General features: G+C 45.6%; 1 protein-coding gene across 1 annotated transcript in view; it reads right to left on the reverse strand.

Annotated features, from left to right (window-relative positions):
- Positions 1–202: 202 nt before the first annotated feature.
- The window catches only part of RCOR1 (REST corepressor 1), a 123,783-nt gene continuing 107,443 nt past the window's right edge, over positions 203–16,542 (reverse strand). Inside the window, exons 8-12 of the mRNA XM_034768881.1 lie at positions 13,345–13,539; positions 12,026–12,103; positions 11,174–11,231; positions 10,404–10,633; positions 203–2,949 (exon numbers count right to left, since the gene is read on the reverse strand). Of these exons, the coding sequence (XP_034624772.1) occupies positions 2,908–2,949; positions 10,404–10,633; positions 11,174–11,231; positions 12,026–12,103; positions 13,345–13,539 (603 nt within the window). The 3' untranslated portion in view covers positions 203–2,907. The remainder of the gene's footprint in view (positions 2,950–10,403; positions 10,634–11,173; positions 11,232–12,025; positions 12,104–13,344; positions 13,540–16,542) is intronic.

Raw genomic sequence — 16,542 nt, forward strand, 5'->3', positions numbered from 1 at the left:
TATACTTAGGAGAAATAAATTCCCATATTCCACAAAATATATATAATTATAACATTCACATTGATAGTTTAAGAAAACAAAATTTAAGTGAATATTACATCTTATGCAGTAATCTTTGTGGACCCTTCTAATCTTGTTGTCACCAGTTGATGTATTTAATGCTTGATTCAAAAAAAAAAAAAAAGGGGGGGGGGCGAGAAGGTCTTCATATAAACAAGACCAAACCATTTAAACTTTCAAAGCTAAAATGATTTCTTGTATTTAAAAACATAATAGGTAAGAGAATAATGAAACCTAACAAAGTTAAAAATACAGGGCTATATTGTACGTATAAGACTACAATAAGATAGCAGTCCTCCAAAAAAGAATTAGACAACTTTTTTCTTCCTGATATCAAATGAATTATACATGCTATTTTCCTTTGGGGAGAAAGCCAAATACAACTTTTCTGCTCATAAGTTTGCCAGACTTGGTGGGAAGTGGGAGGTGATCGCGCAAGAACAACTCTACAGGAGACGCTTGGGCAAGGTCTACACCACAAATATTTGTTGGTATAATAATGTCTTAGTTTTGTTTGTTGCTCTGAGGTGGGGTAGACAGAAAATTGGGGGGCACTCACCACGAGACCCCACCCTTCTCTATAGCCCCACTCCCTGCGCCTCCTCAGTTAAATGCTGGCCCCGCTTCTTCCCCCCAAAGCCCCGCCCCCTGGCCAGGCTGGAAGCCTGAGCCGGGCAATGCGGGGCAGCTGCTGCGCTGGCTGGTGTCATGGTGCAGTCGGCCACAGTGCTCCCCCATCTCCTCTTGCTGCTCCTCAACTCCCCACTGCCCTTTGACTGCTCATAGCCCGTAAGAGCTGCCTGGGCAGGGGGATTCAGCTCCGGGGCTGAGAGAGCCCTTGGGGAGCAGTGAGTGCAGGGGGCTCCAGGAGCCTGGGCTGGAACAGGTCAGCCCAGACCAGGGGGAGCCCTGGATCCACCACCTGCCCTGGGCAGCTCACCCCAGCGGGCGGGAACACAGCCCAAGGCTGCTCTCAGGCACCCCAGACCTCTGCCTAGGCTTAGTTCTGTGCTGTTGCTGGCAGCGGTGTTGCCTTCAGAGCTGGGTGGCTGGAGAGTGGCGGCTGCTGGCTGGGAGCCAAGCTCTGAAGGCAGCGCTGCTGCCAGCAACAGAAGTATCTGTGTAAGGTTTCACCTTTGCGCTGGGAAGGGTGGCTACAGGGGGGCTAAGGCAAATTTTGGGGTGCTCCTCTTCCCCTTTTAATTGCATATTTTGGTTCTGAAAATGAAAGTGATGCGCGCTATAGAGCAGCAGCTCCCAAACTTCACTGGTTCACGTATCATCATCTTAAAAAAAAAAAAAAAAAAAAACCACCCCCCCTTAAGTGAATAGATGGAACATTAAGCAAATATACCAGTAGTGGTACATGTACCATAGCTTGGGAACTCCTGCTTTAGAGGAACTGGAATTGCTTCCAAAACCAAAGTGGGTCAAACTTGCAATGATACAGGGAAACCAGCTGTATCTTCCCAGAGCATTATTCTTGGCGCACTAGATCAGTTGTTTCTCAACCTTTTTGATACCAGGGACCAGCTTGCTACCTTCCTAAACTGTCTCAGAGAAATCTCAGGGACCAGCAAGGAGGCTGCTACGAACCGACGCCAGTCCATGGACCGATTGTTCAGAAACATTGCACTAGATTAATCAGATCACTTCCAGGTCCTGTACAGTATTGAGAAAGGAGATCAGAGTGACAAAAGGGGGAACAATACAGAACTGAATGAGGTCAATGAGATGGTCCTTGTCCTCCTCCACGCAAGATCTCCTCTAAGACTGAAATCTACATTTTAGAGTTGCACTTTCACGTCAACCTTTCCCCACCCTTCCACTGAGATGAGCAATTTGGTGGCTTTGGCAACCTCAGTGCTCTGAAGAGGACGACAATGACACTGGAATAAAGTGACTGTATGGTAGCCTAATGGGGGGTGGGGGGGAAGGGAAGGACATTCCAAAGGGAGAAGCATCAGCTAAAGTTGTTTTGACTTAATCCCACGGAGAGTCAGGAAAAAGGAAGTTGCGTGGCACTCACTTAAAAAGTTACAATGTGAATGCCGAATGCCATGGGTTATATATTGTATCTGACAGATTTCAGGTTATGTATTCCCTTTTACACTAAATAAAAGCTTTTAAAAATATCCAGGAATAAAACACTCAACCAGTTAGTGAGCTTTCTATGAAGCAAGAACATGTACAAACACAGCGGAAAGAAAGAATTGCACAAACCAGAAGTGTAATGAGTTATGTTTACAACTGTAGATAGACCCCAACCTTAGGAATAACCTTTCACATCACTTTGCATTATTTAAGAATGCTTGCTAAAATGCCTTGTAATTGCAGAGTAAGTATGATGCCATTGGCATGTGCATAAGCCTCTCCTTTATAGAAAGCTCACTAATAATAGTGTCATTGTAAGAATAATAATTACTTTATACAGGAAGCAGAGATCACAACGCCATGCAGCAATACATACTTATACCCTAGGGAGAGGACCAAGAGCTCCTACTGTGTAGCATTAGTGTGAGGCTGCTAACACCGGAGTTCCTTGCTGTGCAGACTTGCCAGATTTTACCCACGGGTGTAACTGGTTCTAGAAGTCCCCGTGCTTAAGCAGGATATTGATGAAATGGAACGCTATCTGGGAGCTTTTGAAAGAAAGTGGAGGCAGTATGGAGGAATGAGGAAAAATTAAGGCAGATGTAGCACAGGACTGGAAGCGTTTGCCTTTTTTTGGTAATAGCTGCTTGTCCACATAGATATGATGCAGATGGCTGTCTGAGGTTTGCTAATACCTGATATCCTGGATAACACAGTAGTCAAACACAAATTGTTCTAGTCTACACGAGCTTCTCATGAAGCAGATGCATATCTGACATCAAGAACAGAAGTAGCCTAGAGGGAAAAAGAAGAGACATTTATTTAACTGTGTATACACACACACACACACACACTTCCAAACGTCTCTCAAAGTGTAAGATACTGAAAGCAAAGACAGACAACTCTGACATACAGCAAGGCGACAGCAGCATCCTCTGCACTGAGATGAAACAGGACTTGTCAGCAGATTGTAAATAAATAAAGCTGAACTCAACACTAAGGCCACTTTATTGTCAGTGATTTCACAGGAAGCGTAAAGGTGACCGTTTGCCCAGGGCCGGCTCTGGCTTTTTTGTCGCCCAAGGCAAAAAAGCCTCCCACTGCCCCCCCGGAGCGCAGCAGGGGAGGGCGTTGAGCCCGGCCGCATGCCGCTCTCCCCAACTGGCCAGAGCGCCGGGGGAGGGCGGCGAGCCCACTGCAGCTCTGCTCTCCCCTGGCGGCTGGAGCACCGCGCCCCGCCACCCCCCTCCAGGTGCCGCCCCAAGCACAAGCTTGGTGGGCTGGTGCCTGGAGCCGGCCCTGCGTTTGCCATGAAACAACAATTCCAGGGGAAACCAAGGAAGGATGGGTTATTCACCTCAGATGTGTTGCACACATGCTCCATGAGCCCCAGACCAGAAATTTTTCCTTAGCAATGTCTGTCTGGTCCGTGCATGCGCCCCTGCTCTCCTCGTGCTCTGCACCAAGAGAACAAAGGGGGCTGCCAGATCCTCTGCCATTTTGTTTCTTCTCTACTGCCAGTTCACAGGAAGGGAAAACCAGGCAGTGACAAAGAGCGCTATCCAACCGTCCTTCACACAGGGCAACATAAACGTGCCTTTAAGAACTCAGGTTACCACAAAGCAAGCAACCCATCCTTCTATGAGTGATTGTCGCTGTGTGTAGTGCGCTTCAGGTTGCTTCACAAGCTACATCTCTTTAAAGAAGATGGATGCCTGGAACCTTATGACACAATACACTGCAGAACTCCCCTACCTAGAGAAACAGTTGTTTACACCAGTGCATAATGCCTAAAAATGGTGTGAACAGAACTCCAAGTCGCTGTCTGCTGATGTCAGTAAAAGGGACATCGGTAAAGGAAGCTATTGATGTTGCCTGAGCTCTAGTTGAGTGCACACTCATACCCTGCCTTTGAGGAGACGTTCATCTCGTAGCAGAGAAGGATGCTCCCTGAGATCCATTTAGTGTCTGGGAGGAAATGACCTCTCCTTTCACACACTCTATGAATGACAGAGTCTAGGACAGCGGTTCTCAACTAGGAGTACGTGTACCCCTGGGAGTATGCAAAGGCCTTCCACAGGGTATTCAACTCATCTAGATATTTGCCTAGTTTTATAACAGGCTACATAAAAAGCACTAGCGAAGTCTGTACAAACTAAAATTTCATACAGACAAAATGAGAAAGTAAGCAGATTTTCAGTAATAGTGTGCTCTCTTTTGGATTTGTATGTCTGATTTTGTAAGCAAGTAGTTTTTAAGTGAGGTGAAACTTGGGGTATGCAAGACTAATCAGACTCCTGAAAGGGGTACAGTAGTCTGGAAAGATCTAGGAGACTTCTGAAAAGATTTTATTCTTTGTGGATAAGGCGTAAGAGCCCTATGCACATCCAGTGGAGTGTCACACCACCTCTTCCCTGCTGGAATAACGTTTCGGGTAAAACACAGGTAGATGGGTGCTTTGGTTGATGTGAAAGTCCACCACCACCTTAGTATGAACTTCAGATGTAGTCCCATAGATACCTTGTCCCAGTGGAACACTGTGGGGGTGGGGAAGGGTTGGGGAGGTGGTCAGCTATGAGTGCACCTAGCTCCCTGACTCTTCTGGCCATCATCATGACCAAAAATGCTACCTTCATAGAAAGAGGCAGCAAGGAGCTGGATCCCAGGGGCTCAAGTGTCAACTTAGTAAGGGCTGATAAAACAAGGTCCAAGTTCCAGGCTGGTACAAGTCTCGCCTTTGGATGGAAGACTTGAATCATACCCTCCGGAAGCTGGTGGTGATTGGGTGGGAAAATAAAGTGTAGGTGTCTGCCAGTGGATGAAAGGCACTGATGGCTGCCGGTTTTATCCTGGGAGAGCTAACAGCAGTCCTGGACAAAAGTTAGTCCAGTGTACCCGGAATCTCTGCCTGTAAGGGTGTAGTTCCTTGTCTGTTATATATCACAATTTCAATCATTCCCATTTTGCTTTATAACCTTTCCTGGTAGAGTCCTATCTACCGCTGCACAGGACAGCCTGGACATCAGCCAAACAGGCCTTTTCTCACTGCGACATCCAAATAAATACCATGGGCTCAGGTGAAACGTGGCTGAATTGGGGTGGCAAGTCTGTCCTTCATCCTGGGTTAATAGCGGACGCGTCAGGGGAAGACAGAGAGGAGATTGGGCGGACAGCTGAAAAGCATGGAGGGTACAGGAACTGTCAGGCCCAACCCAGTGCTAGGAGGATGGCTTGCACCTTGTCTTGTCCGATCGTCTTCAACACCTGAGGTAAGAGGGAAATCTGCATGTGTTGATCCCAGGGCCCTGACCATTGCATCACCCAGAAAGCCTGGGCTATAACTCCCTCTGAAGCACAAGTCTTTTCCCTTGTTCACATGGGACACAGATTTGTGGATGAGACACCCACACTCAAAACACCTCCCAGACAGGGGAGTTCTGCAGCTCCCACTTTTGTTCTGTGGAGAAATGTCCACTCAGAGAATCCGCTAAGCTTTGTGGATCTCTGCCAGGTGCGCAGTGTCAAAGATCATCTGCCTGGGAATGCACCAGTTCCAAAGGGCAACGGCCTCCACACAAATCTGGGAGAAGTGCGCTCCTCCCTGCTTGTTGATGAAGGAGACTGCTGCCATGTTGTCTGATAACAAGTTCATCCACCACCTAAAGTTCAGAATGGTGTTAAGTTCCCTACAGTCCAGAATGGGTCTTCATCACCCTGTCTTCTTGGGGATGAGATAGTAACTCAAGGAGAACTTCTTTCCCCTTGCTGTTGGAAGATACTAGTTCTAGCACCCCCAGTTGAAGCAGCAACTCTGTCTCCTGCTGAAGAATCGTCTTATAAGGGATCACTGAAAGAGAAGGGCATGGGGGAGGGGAGGGAAGAGAACTGGATTGTGTACTCCAAGGAGATAGCTTCTAGTACCTTCTGTCATGATTTCCGTCCCAGTAGATAGGGAGTAGCTCTCCAAAGGGAGGGGGAAACAAAACAAAACAACCCCCCCACTCCACAGTGTGTTTGTGCTGATCTGGAGGGACAGCTGGTGCATGGCTTTCAAAGTTCCCATTAAAACACCAGTTTCAAAGGTGGCAGTGGTTGCGAAGTGAGAGACTGCTAACTTGGGGCACCCTTTCTATGCATTGGTTTGACGCTTGCACATCCTAGGCCATGAGCAGTAAGAAGAAACTGAGATAATAGTGGTCCGCCAGCCCTCTCTATTCCCTTCGTGCAGAACATGAGGAGAGCAGGGGTGCATGTGTGGACCACACTGACACTGCTAGGGAAAAATCTTCGGTCCTGGGAGCATGTGCAACCTGATGGACACTATACATAGGGACAATCAATTGAGGAACCAGAACTTGGATAGGGGTTTTGGGTGCACTTACTGGGCAGGGGCAGAGAAAAGCCCCAGAGCGGAGGGCATGGCTGAGGTAGAGAGTGGAGGAGATAAATGGGGCCTTGTGCCAGGCCAGCTAGCATTCTTGTATGCACTGTCAGACTGATCCTGAAGACTAAACCAGTGAGAGCAGAAGAGCCACAGACAGAGGCAAAGTGCTGAGCACTCCAGGACTGGGCCTGCCACAACAGTGCATTGCTATGCAGGAGGGAGGGCACAATCTCCTTCCTGCCCCATACAGAACTGACCTTCTTAGCGCATAAAACTATACAAAGTGGGAGCAAACTGATCTGGCTCTTTTGGAAATTCAGCTTGAGGACTGGATTTTGTTTCCTCTGAAGGCAATGAACACCATACGTTGACTGCCTGCTCCGTGAAGTAGCAATTGTTCAGGTAGGTTTTTGGCCATTAGTTTCATAGTACAACAACATTGCATCCCACACTCTTGTACTGGCAGGCAGGGCAAAAAGCAAGGACTTGTCTATTTTCAAAACTCTCTCCATAAGGTCAACACTTCTGCCTCCTTCCAGCAAGACATACCCAACAAATGAGCAGGAAGAGAGTGGAATCTTAGGTTGGCCCGTGGTTTACATATGCCTTTATCACATGCCTTTTCTTTTAGAAAATACGATGCATGACCCAAACTAATTTGTTCTTGGTTTGTGGCCAGTTACTAGTACTGGCACACGATTGTGCATTAAATGTTACATCAAAAGGAGAGAGGCATCTTTTAAATCCCTTGGTTCTGAAGCACCACTTGAGCAGCATGCAAGAACCTCTTCTATAGAAAAGGCTTTATCAGCACCGTAACCCATCTGGCATTGATTAAGCAAATGGCAAACCAAGACCTGCATTTTCTGCTCAATTGTTTATTTTGTTACCTCACCCTGCCACTCCTCCAACCAGTTTGTCCATTGTATCCTCCTATCACATCCTGCGTCACCTAGACTGCAAGTGCTTCTGGGTCACTGGTCTGTAAAGTGCCTAGGAATGCCTGGCCCTACTGTACTGAGCTGCAAATAAATAATAATCCAACGCTTCATAGCAGTCATTCCTCTCAGTTCTGCCTCCTCTCTTCCTCCCTCCGTTTAAAGAGGCCCTGCTGCTACTCTCAGGGTCCACTTTCCAGTCACATCTTCCTGCCTCTACTGATATTCCCAACCCATCCTCTCTCCGCTCCAAGCTACCTCTGCATAATACTCCCACCTCCTCAATGGAGGAAAGTGTAATGTATCCTACTCCACCCAATCCTCCCACCTCCTCAACAGCTGCTCCACCCTAGCCTGGCTTTCACATCCCTACTCTCCTGCCACTTAGCCTCTCCCACCTCCTCTCACTCTATCCAACCCTGCTCTGCACTAGCCACCAACTCCAGGCTGGCCTTCCAGAGCCCTTGTGCCTCCTGGAACAGATCCCAAGCTTTTAGCTGTGGCTACACACTGCATATACTTCCTTCTGTATCCACCCACTCACCTCCAGTCTCAAGGGAGATTCCATGTTTTAAAGAGGTTATTTAGGAACAAGGGTTAATCTGAGGCCAGGATAACTCCCTAAGGAATCGGGGGGGGTGGTGGATTGGGGGGAGGGAATGTTTTCTACAATCAGTAACACCGACTAATACACAGTAGCCCCTCATCCATGATGGGTAGAGACACCTGGCATCAAACAGGTAACTAGTTCCTGGCTACATATTTGAAATACATTATAGAGCTGGAGCAAAGGAACAACAGAGGTACTGGTGGGAGGTGAAGGGGTGTATGTATGTATGTGTGTGGGGAGGAGAGGGGGGGAGACACGGAAAATTTAATTATTCACCTTTCTACAGAAAGGGTCTTTACCAAGCTCTGGATATTTTTATTTAGGGACATTAATTCATTCACTCAAGGACATCTTTAAAAGTGGCCTGAAATATCAGTAGGATTGATGCAGCAATGAAGTGGTGTTCATTGTGTACCTGAAGTTAACTGCTGGTGCTGCATGCGCTAACTGTGCATGTTAAGAACAGCTGAGAAACAACATAAGCAAGGACAGTGACAGAAACCTTTAGTTCAGTAGGAGCCAAATTCTGCCACAGGTCATCTCAGGCCATGTCTATACCACAGGCACTGTAGCGGCATAGCTATGGTGCCACAGTTATGCCACCGTAACCCCATGGCATAGACACCCTGGAAGGGGTTCTTCCATCGCTGAAGCAACTCCACCTCCCCGAGTGATGGTAGCTGATTGATGGAAGCATTCTTCCAAGGACCTAACAGTGTCTACAGGAGGGGCTAGGTTGGGATAGCAACGGTGCTCAGAAATGTGGAGTTTCACACATCTGAGCGGTGTCGCTAAGTCAATTTAAGTTTTAAGTGTAGACCAAGCCTAAGGGTAGAATTTGACTACTGGACAAAGTTCTCTAGTATGAATTAGGACTAGGTCAAAGACAGCCCAAAGTCCATTTCAAGTGTAAACTCCAGTTTTGGTTTTCCTATTGCACAACTATAATTTATATTAAATCTTATAAATAAAATACCATATTTAAGAACTATAAAGTGTCTGGGTTATCTTTAAAGGCACAATCTGTGGAGAAATATTATCAAGAAAGAGACAGATGGAACAGTCCCATTGCACCCATCTGCTCAGAAACCCCATGAAGTCACCAGGAGTCCTGCTCATGGAGCAGCTGCGGGATCAAGCCCAAAACAAGCAGTTTTCACAATCCCACCTTGTTATTTATATACCCCTTTGGGCATACACAAACATACACAAGAGTAAGGTTTCCGTCTTAGAAAGTTATACTTGAGTCCAAAAAACCAAACCCTAGACTAGGAGCTGAGTAATTTAAGTCCAGCTGAAGCCTCCAACTGAGCTACAGAAAGGAATGAAGGTGAGAGGGTGCCAGTGATAGTCATAGATATTGTCAGAGCCTGCAAATTAGGAGGTCTCATCACCTTAAGTTACCCCTGGAATTTCCAATATTGTCACTGGGAACTGCATACACAGGGGAAATCTGCTCAAATACTTTATTTCATGTGTGTATATATATATATATATATATATCTATATATATATAGTGACAAAGTTCCTCCTCTATCTTGGTGGGTCCTGCGCTTATTGGCGGATTTTCTTGCCTCAGAGATTCGCCATGTGGGTTGGGGAACAGCCCAGAGACCTTCCCCTCTGGAAGAACCCACAGTCCAGGTCAATTGGGAGGTTTGGGGGGAACCCGGGCCCGCCCTCTACTCCGGGTTCCAGCCCAGGGCCTTGTGGATTGCAGCTGTCTATAGTGCCTCCTGGTACAGTTGCACGACACCTACAACTCCCTGGGCTACTGCCCCATGGCCTCCTCCAAACACCTTCCTTATTCTCACCACAGGACATTCCTCCTGGTGTCTGACAACACTTGCACTCCTTAGTTCTCCAGCAGCACACCCTCTCACTCTCAGCTCCTTGCACCTCTTGCTCCCAGTTCCTCACACCACAAACTGAAGTGAGCACCTTTTAAAATCCAGGTGCCCTGAGTAGCCTGCCTTACTTGATTCTAGCAGCTTCTTAATTGGCTCCAGGTGTCCTAATTAGCCTGCCTGCCTTAACTGGTTCTAGCAGGTTCCTGATTACTCTAGTGCAGCCCCTGCTCTGGTCACTCAGGGAACAGAAAACTACTCATCCAGTGACCAGTATATTTGCCCTCTACCAGACTCCTGTACCCCACTGGTCTGGGTCTGTCACAATATACATACATACATACATACAAGAATATAAGTTGGTTGAATGCTGTGAAAAATGGCTGTTAACAGTTTGGAATTCATTTATATATTTGAACCTAAAAGCAACCAGCATTTTACAGTCCCAAACTCTTTAGTAACAGATTTACCTCATTTTCCTCTTCTGACATTTTAGTGGAATTATCAGGCGATTTTACAGGCTTCTGGTTACTAGGTCCATTTGTCTCCTCTTTGCCATGTTCTGCTTCCCACTCCTGTAGAACTTCATCTATGTTGAAACGACGCCGGTAACTTACAAAAAAATGTTTCACTTGCACCACAGATTTATTTCCAATCACATCAGAGATTGCCTGGAAATCTCGGCCATACTTCCTGATTGCTGAAAACGGAAGAAGTAGAATTATATAAACAGTGACAACAGCTAGAGATGGGCATGAGCCACAATCCAAGGATCCAATGCTGAACTTCCCCAAGATTTGGGCCATCTCTGGTTACACCACCAAGAAAGATGGTACAAAGTTGGGAGTGGGAGAAAGAGATGGATGGTAGAAGAGTTGGGAGCGGAGACAGAAAGAGAGCGGCAGAGTTGTATATAAAAAGGAGTCATGTCGGATGAGCCAAACCAGAAGTCCTAAACCCACCAAATCTACCTGTAAGTTGCATGTACAAACAGCCTGGCAGTGACTGCACTAAGAGTGTCACCGTCTAGAAGCAGCGGAGTGATCTGTTTGCCCAAATGAACACGGCATGCCATGCATCATAAAAGGGAAGGAGTGTTAACCCCTCTTTCTTTGGCAACAATATATAGTAATGTCAAGATTTTTTCCATTAGCCACCGAAGGAGAAATCCCAGCTTGACCTGCAATAGGGTTCAACTGTACGTCACCTGCTGAAGTAGGAAAGATTTATAGTTCCATACCTTGCACAGCAAGAAGCTGCTCATCTGTGGTCCAACGTGCATTACATTTCTGAACGACCTAGGTGTCAAACAAAGTAATTCATTTCCTTAAGCAATGGACTTCTACTCATATCCGAGTTTGTAAATTCTTGTATGAATGCAGCAATGAACTAATTGCTAGATCCTTCAAATATGGTATTTTTCTTCCATTAAAATATTGCATTATTCCTTTTAGCAACAAAAGGAATCAATTCAGTTAACTGACAAATAAATTGATTCCATAGTTAACTGTTAATATGACACAGAAGTGTGGGGCTTGGTCCATGCTCTGAGTACAGGACTGGGAGTTAGGAGTTCCTCTTTTTATTCACTGGCATTGCCCACCAACTCCCTCTGTGATCTCAGTCAAATTTCTTATACCCTGATTATTAGAGGTGCCAAGTACCCAGATCTCCCATTAACTATGATGAAAATTGTGGGTGCTCAGCAGTTCTGTCAGTCACGCCACTAACTTCTCTGGCCAGTCCCCCAATCTGTGGAATGGGCTAATAATTACCTCTCTCAGAAGGGTGTTACGACAACACTCTGAAAAGAATATGGTGAGTGCGAAGTATTATCAGCAATCTGAATGTTTACATTTGAGACATGTTTTACAACCAGCCAAAGACAGACTGAAAACTATCTACTATTACCCTCTTCCACCCTCCCCTCCCGCAAAGACCAATTACTGTTAGATTGGTCTCCGGGTTAGTTGGCCGTAGATAGAATGATTGTATCTACATAGTGCCAGCTCTGACATTTAAGCAAGAATTAGGACTTGCTATTGGGAAATGCAGAAGAGATGCATACATAGCAGTATGTGAACTGGCATACCTCTGGAAGTCTGTATTGTTCTATTCCACCTTCAAGTTTTTCTTTGAGAGCGCTATTTGTCTGCTTGATATTTTGAATCTGGCCAAGGGGGAAAAAATGGAGCAGTGACTTTAAGCAAGAATAAATATGTTTCAACAAACCCTGTACCAGCCGCCCAGGCGAACACCCTACCAGTTTGACTTTGCAGTTCTCCCTGCATCCTCTTTTTATGAAAGGAGATTCTCATCTGTACCCCAAGTACAAGAAAGATCTGGTGCGATTATTAAATCTATTTACACTGTAAGCTCTTTGGAGCAGGGTCTGTTTCTTAGTCTACGTTTGTACAGTGCCCAGCACAATGGGACCCCAATCCTCTGTTAGCCCTCGGTTCTACCTTAAAACAATAACAAACACAATAGTAATTCAAAGCTAACAATGACTATAGTAGTTTGAAATGGACCTGAACTGGCTCTAAATACTGAAGTCAAGGGAGCATTCAGATCTAGAACATAGGCAAAAGGACTAAACCCAGGATGCGATTCAGTAGCACTTCTGTCTTGGCTATTAGATGTTCAGAGAACATTTGCCATTAATCAGTTTAAGACTGATCTACTGGCAGTGCAGAAATATGTGGGGAAGCTTGCCCAGTGCCTGCCTGCAAAAAGCACATGTCAAACCACAGGAGAATCTCAGCTTTGCATTTTGGGCTGATGCCAAAACTTACAAAAGGTGAAGGTCCAATTAAAAAACAAAAACCCCACCATCTCCCCTGATGCACACGCTCCACAGACTCAGAGTGAAGAATTGTGTGTTTGCCCAATGCAGAGTTCAGCTCCATCAGGGCTTCCTGTTTGCCAGCATGCAGGGGTGGGGGGACTGAAAAGATGCAACAGGGCTGTGGGAGATGCCACAGAACAGATCTATAGCCAGAAGTGGAGAGTGGCTCTGGCTATTCCAAAGGTGACATGAGAAAAACGTGAAGAAAACTAAATATGGTAGATGCAAAGCAGTTACTGTTGGAAAATACTCAACCCAAAGCAAAATTCAAGTTCAAAAATATGAGCAACACCAGGTTACAAGACAGACAAAGGGCTCACAAACTCTTTCGATCAAAATGAACTATTTCTTGCTGCTTTGCAACTACAAAACTAGATTTAAACAGTACTGGGCTAATTCACTTTGGTAGGCTGTCAGCTTGTTAATTAAGCCACATCCTGTTGTAAGCCATCACAGCCATGCTATAAATCCCCAGTAACAACCCACGTGATGACCGACCGCAGCACCTTTAAATTTATCAGATGACAAATCTACTCCTGAGCTGCCTTTGGCGTGATTCCTACCTGTCGCTTGATTGAGACCAATTCCATATCCAGTTGTCTGAGCACAGTGGTAGCAGCAGTGGCGTTGGCAGAAACGGCCTCCACATCCTCTTGAGAAAGGAACATTCCTTTGGGAGGTTTCCTCTTTGCTCTGTTTTTAGCCTGGGTACTGTGCTTCTCCTTCTTCACCGGAGGCATTGTCTCAGGTGGCGGCACCTGGGAAGCAGACATTTTACACAAACTGTTCTCAAAAGAAAGACAGACTCTCACTGAGACGGAAGTCAATGGGGTTGAGGCTCTTTAGTCACAAAGATGCCTTTGAAAATTACATCTCATCCTTCAGTTCTGGTGGAAAACAGAGTAAGTTGCAAAGTAACAGGAATTAAATCCTTTGTGTGATAGCATCATGCTATGGGGCACTATGTTCACAAATAAATGATGCTACATTAATCTTTTCTACACAACAACAACAGTCTTCCCAGGTACAGATATTTCTGTTGCTTTTTTAGTTGGCTTCCATTTCTGGTACAGGTGCCTAATCATCAATTAAATGTCATGGCCAGGCCTCAATATGTCAGTTTAATTCATTCCCAAAAGGAAATTCAATTTGATGGGGTGAGGGTGGGTGAATACAACATAAGAGTTTATGGAGCAATTTCCTATGTGCCAGACGCAGGGAAAAAACAAACACAACCCAATTTAAGACTGAACACGAGGGTTGAGGTGACTGCAAAGTAATTCTTAAGAACAATAATTGTAAGGAATTTTTACTCACTTTATTTTAGTACAGTGTTGACAAACAGAAGTTCCATTAGAAAGATACAGAGTTCTGCCTGTCTGAGAAATTCAAACTAGAAAGATCTCTTTTCCGGCGAAGGAGGGAGAGGGGGAGTAGGATGGTAGCATGGGGAAGGGGATATATTTCACACACATTAACCTCACATTTCTATAAAGAATTAGCTACCAAGATGATCAATCTATTTTGACCCAAAAAAGCTATAAATATTTTCCCACCTGTGTCTATAATCAGAGAAATCTTCTGGCAAACCACTAATTTTTCTAACCATTTCAGCAGTTTATTACATGGAAAAGTCATTTTATTACCCCTCACACTTCCCTCAAAAAAGCACATTTGCATCTCTTTAAGATCACCTCCAAAAAAGATCATATGTTAACTTGCAAAAAAAAGTCCTCCATCCTAAGATTAAAGTTGTTGTATAGGGGCTGGAATAGTGCCACGAACATAAACAAAAAAATGAAATGAGACCGAGGAGGACCCAAAATTGCATTCCTATATTTGCTCATCTGCAAGTTAAAATACTGGATATGGGTCTGGTTAGTGACACCTTATAACTGCAAATCAGGAAGAAAGTTTCCTCATGCTGTGCAGTGTTCATTTGCTAATTAGAAATCTTTAAACACTGAACACATATGCATGAAGGCACACAGAGTGAGGATCCAAATCCATCAGGCCCTAAGCACCTAAGCTAGCCCAGGAGCAAGAAGCTATTCTGCTTAGGAAATCTGCCTACAACAGATCTTCTTGCACAGGGGGCGTGGGAGAATAGCAGAAACACACTGCAATAGCCAGACAGATTTAATGATGGACCAGTGAGGCAAGTTTTGCATTCAGCTTTAGAAGTGAGAGCTTTGATAATTAAGTCAGCTAAATAGTTTGAAGTGAATTAGAGGTTTCAGATTGGTGAGTATTTCATCTACACACAGAAATTCACAGGCCTGTGCATGAGTCTAGTACAATGGACTCAAGCTACAGGATGACAACACCTAGCACCAGCAGAGTGAATCTCCCATGAGGCTGAACATCAAATGTATATTCCTTTGTAAGTGTAAGCAACTTCAGATTGTTATTCTACTGAGTTCACAGAATATGCAGCTGCTCTTTATTATGGACAAGAAGTCAGAGCTCTAGCAGAATAGCTTTTGACAGCTCCAAGCACATCGAGACCCTTAGTATATTGTGCAGGCTTTGAGAATTTAAAGATCTAACCTATCTTGGAAAAGTTGCTTTGCTGGCCCTAGGTATATCTTTGTAGAATTCAATCAACTTAAAAACCCACAGAAGAGAATCTGGATGTCAATATGGAGATCGGCAGTGCTTACATAGTGTCACATATGTACACAACTGTTCATAGATATCAGACAAGGTCTCTGTACCAAGGCTGAGGATTTAAATTGAAAAAAAAAAGTAAAGCTATCTCATACCACTTAGAAAGCAAAGAAAACGAGACATTAACTAACTCCAAGAAAGGGGAGGAGTTAAGAAAAATGGTTACAGTTTCATCTGTTGTTCTTTGAGATGTGTGGCTCGTGTTCATTCCATTCTAGGTGTGCGTGTGCCCACGTGCGCAGTCGTCAGAGATTTTTGCCTTAGTGGTATCCGTAAGGCCGGCTGTGCCGCCCCCTTGAGTGCTGCGCTCATGCATCATATCAGTGCCACCGGCCCCAAGCTCTCTCAGTTCATTCTTGCTGGCAACTCTGACACAGGAGCAAGAGGGCGAGTAATGGAATGGACATGAGTAACACATCTCGAAGAACAACGGTTACAAAAGGTAGGTAACCGTTTTTTCTTCCTCCAGTGCTTGCTCATGTCGATTCCATTCTAGGCGACCCACAAGCAGTGTCAATGGAGGTGGGCTTGGAGTTCACAATCTTGAAGCATGCAGCACTGTTCTGCCAAAGCCAGCATCGCCCCATGTCATCAAGTGCAACGCCGCCAGGCTCGGTTGCAGAAGACTGCTGTGGTTCTGGGACAGCAGGTCTAGCCAGAGAGACAGCCGCAGCAAGGCTGCTACCGAAAGGTCCAGCTGCATGCCGAGCCAGTGTTGGTGAGGCCACTTGCGGGCCATCAGGATAACCTTCGCCCTGTCCTGTTTGATATTCATGAGGACTCTGTGGATCAATGGCACTGGCGGGAAGGCGTACATCAGGGTCCCCAACCACGGGAGCAGGAAAGCGTCTGACAGGGAACCCCTGTCCATCCCCCCGGAGTGAACACCTGACATTTCCTGTTCTGACGGGATGCGAACGAGTCCATCCAGTGAGTCCCTCACTGTTGGAAGATAATACTGACCGCCTCTGGATGGAGCAACCACTCGTGGCAAGATGAGAAGGTCCTACTGAGGCAATCTGCAAACACGTTCCTGGTCCCAGGCAAATACATTGCTACCCGATGAATGGCTTGCTGCACACAAAAATCCC

Source organism: Trachemys scripta, chromosome 4 (genome assembly GCF_013100865.1).
Source record: "Trachemys scripta elegans isolate TJP31775 chromosome 4, CAS_Tse_1.0, whole genome shotgun sequence".
NCBI lineage: Eukaryota > Metazoa > Chordata > Testudines > Emydidae > Trachemys > Trachemys scripta.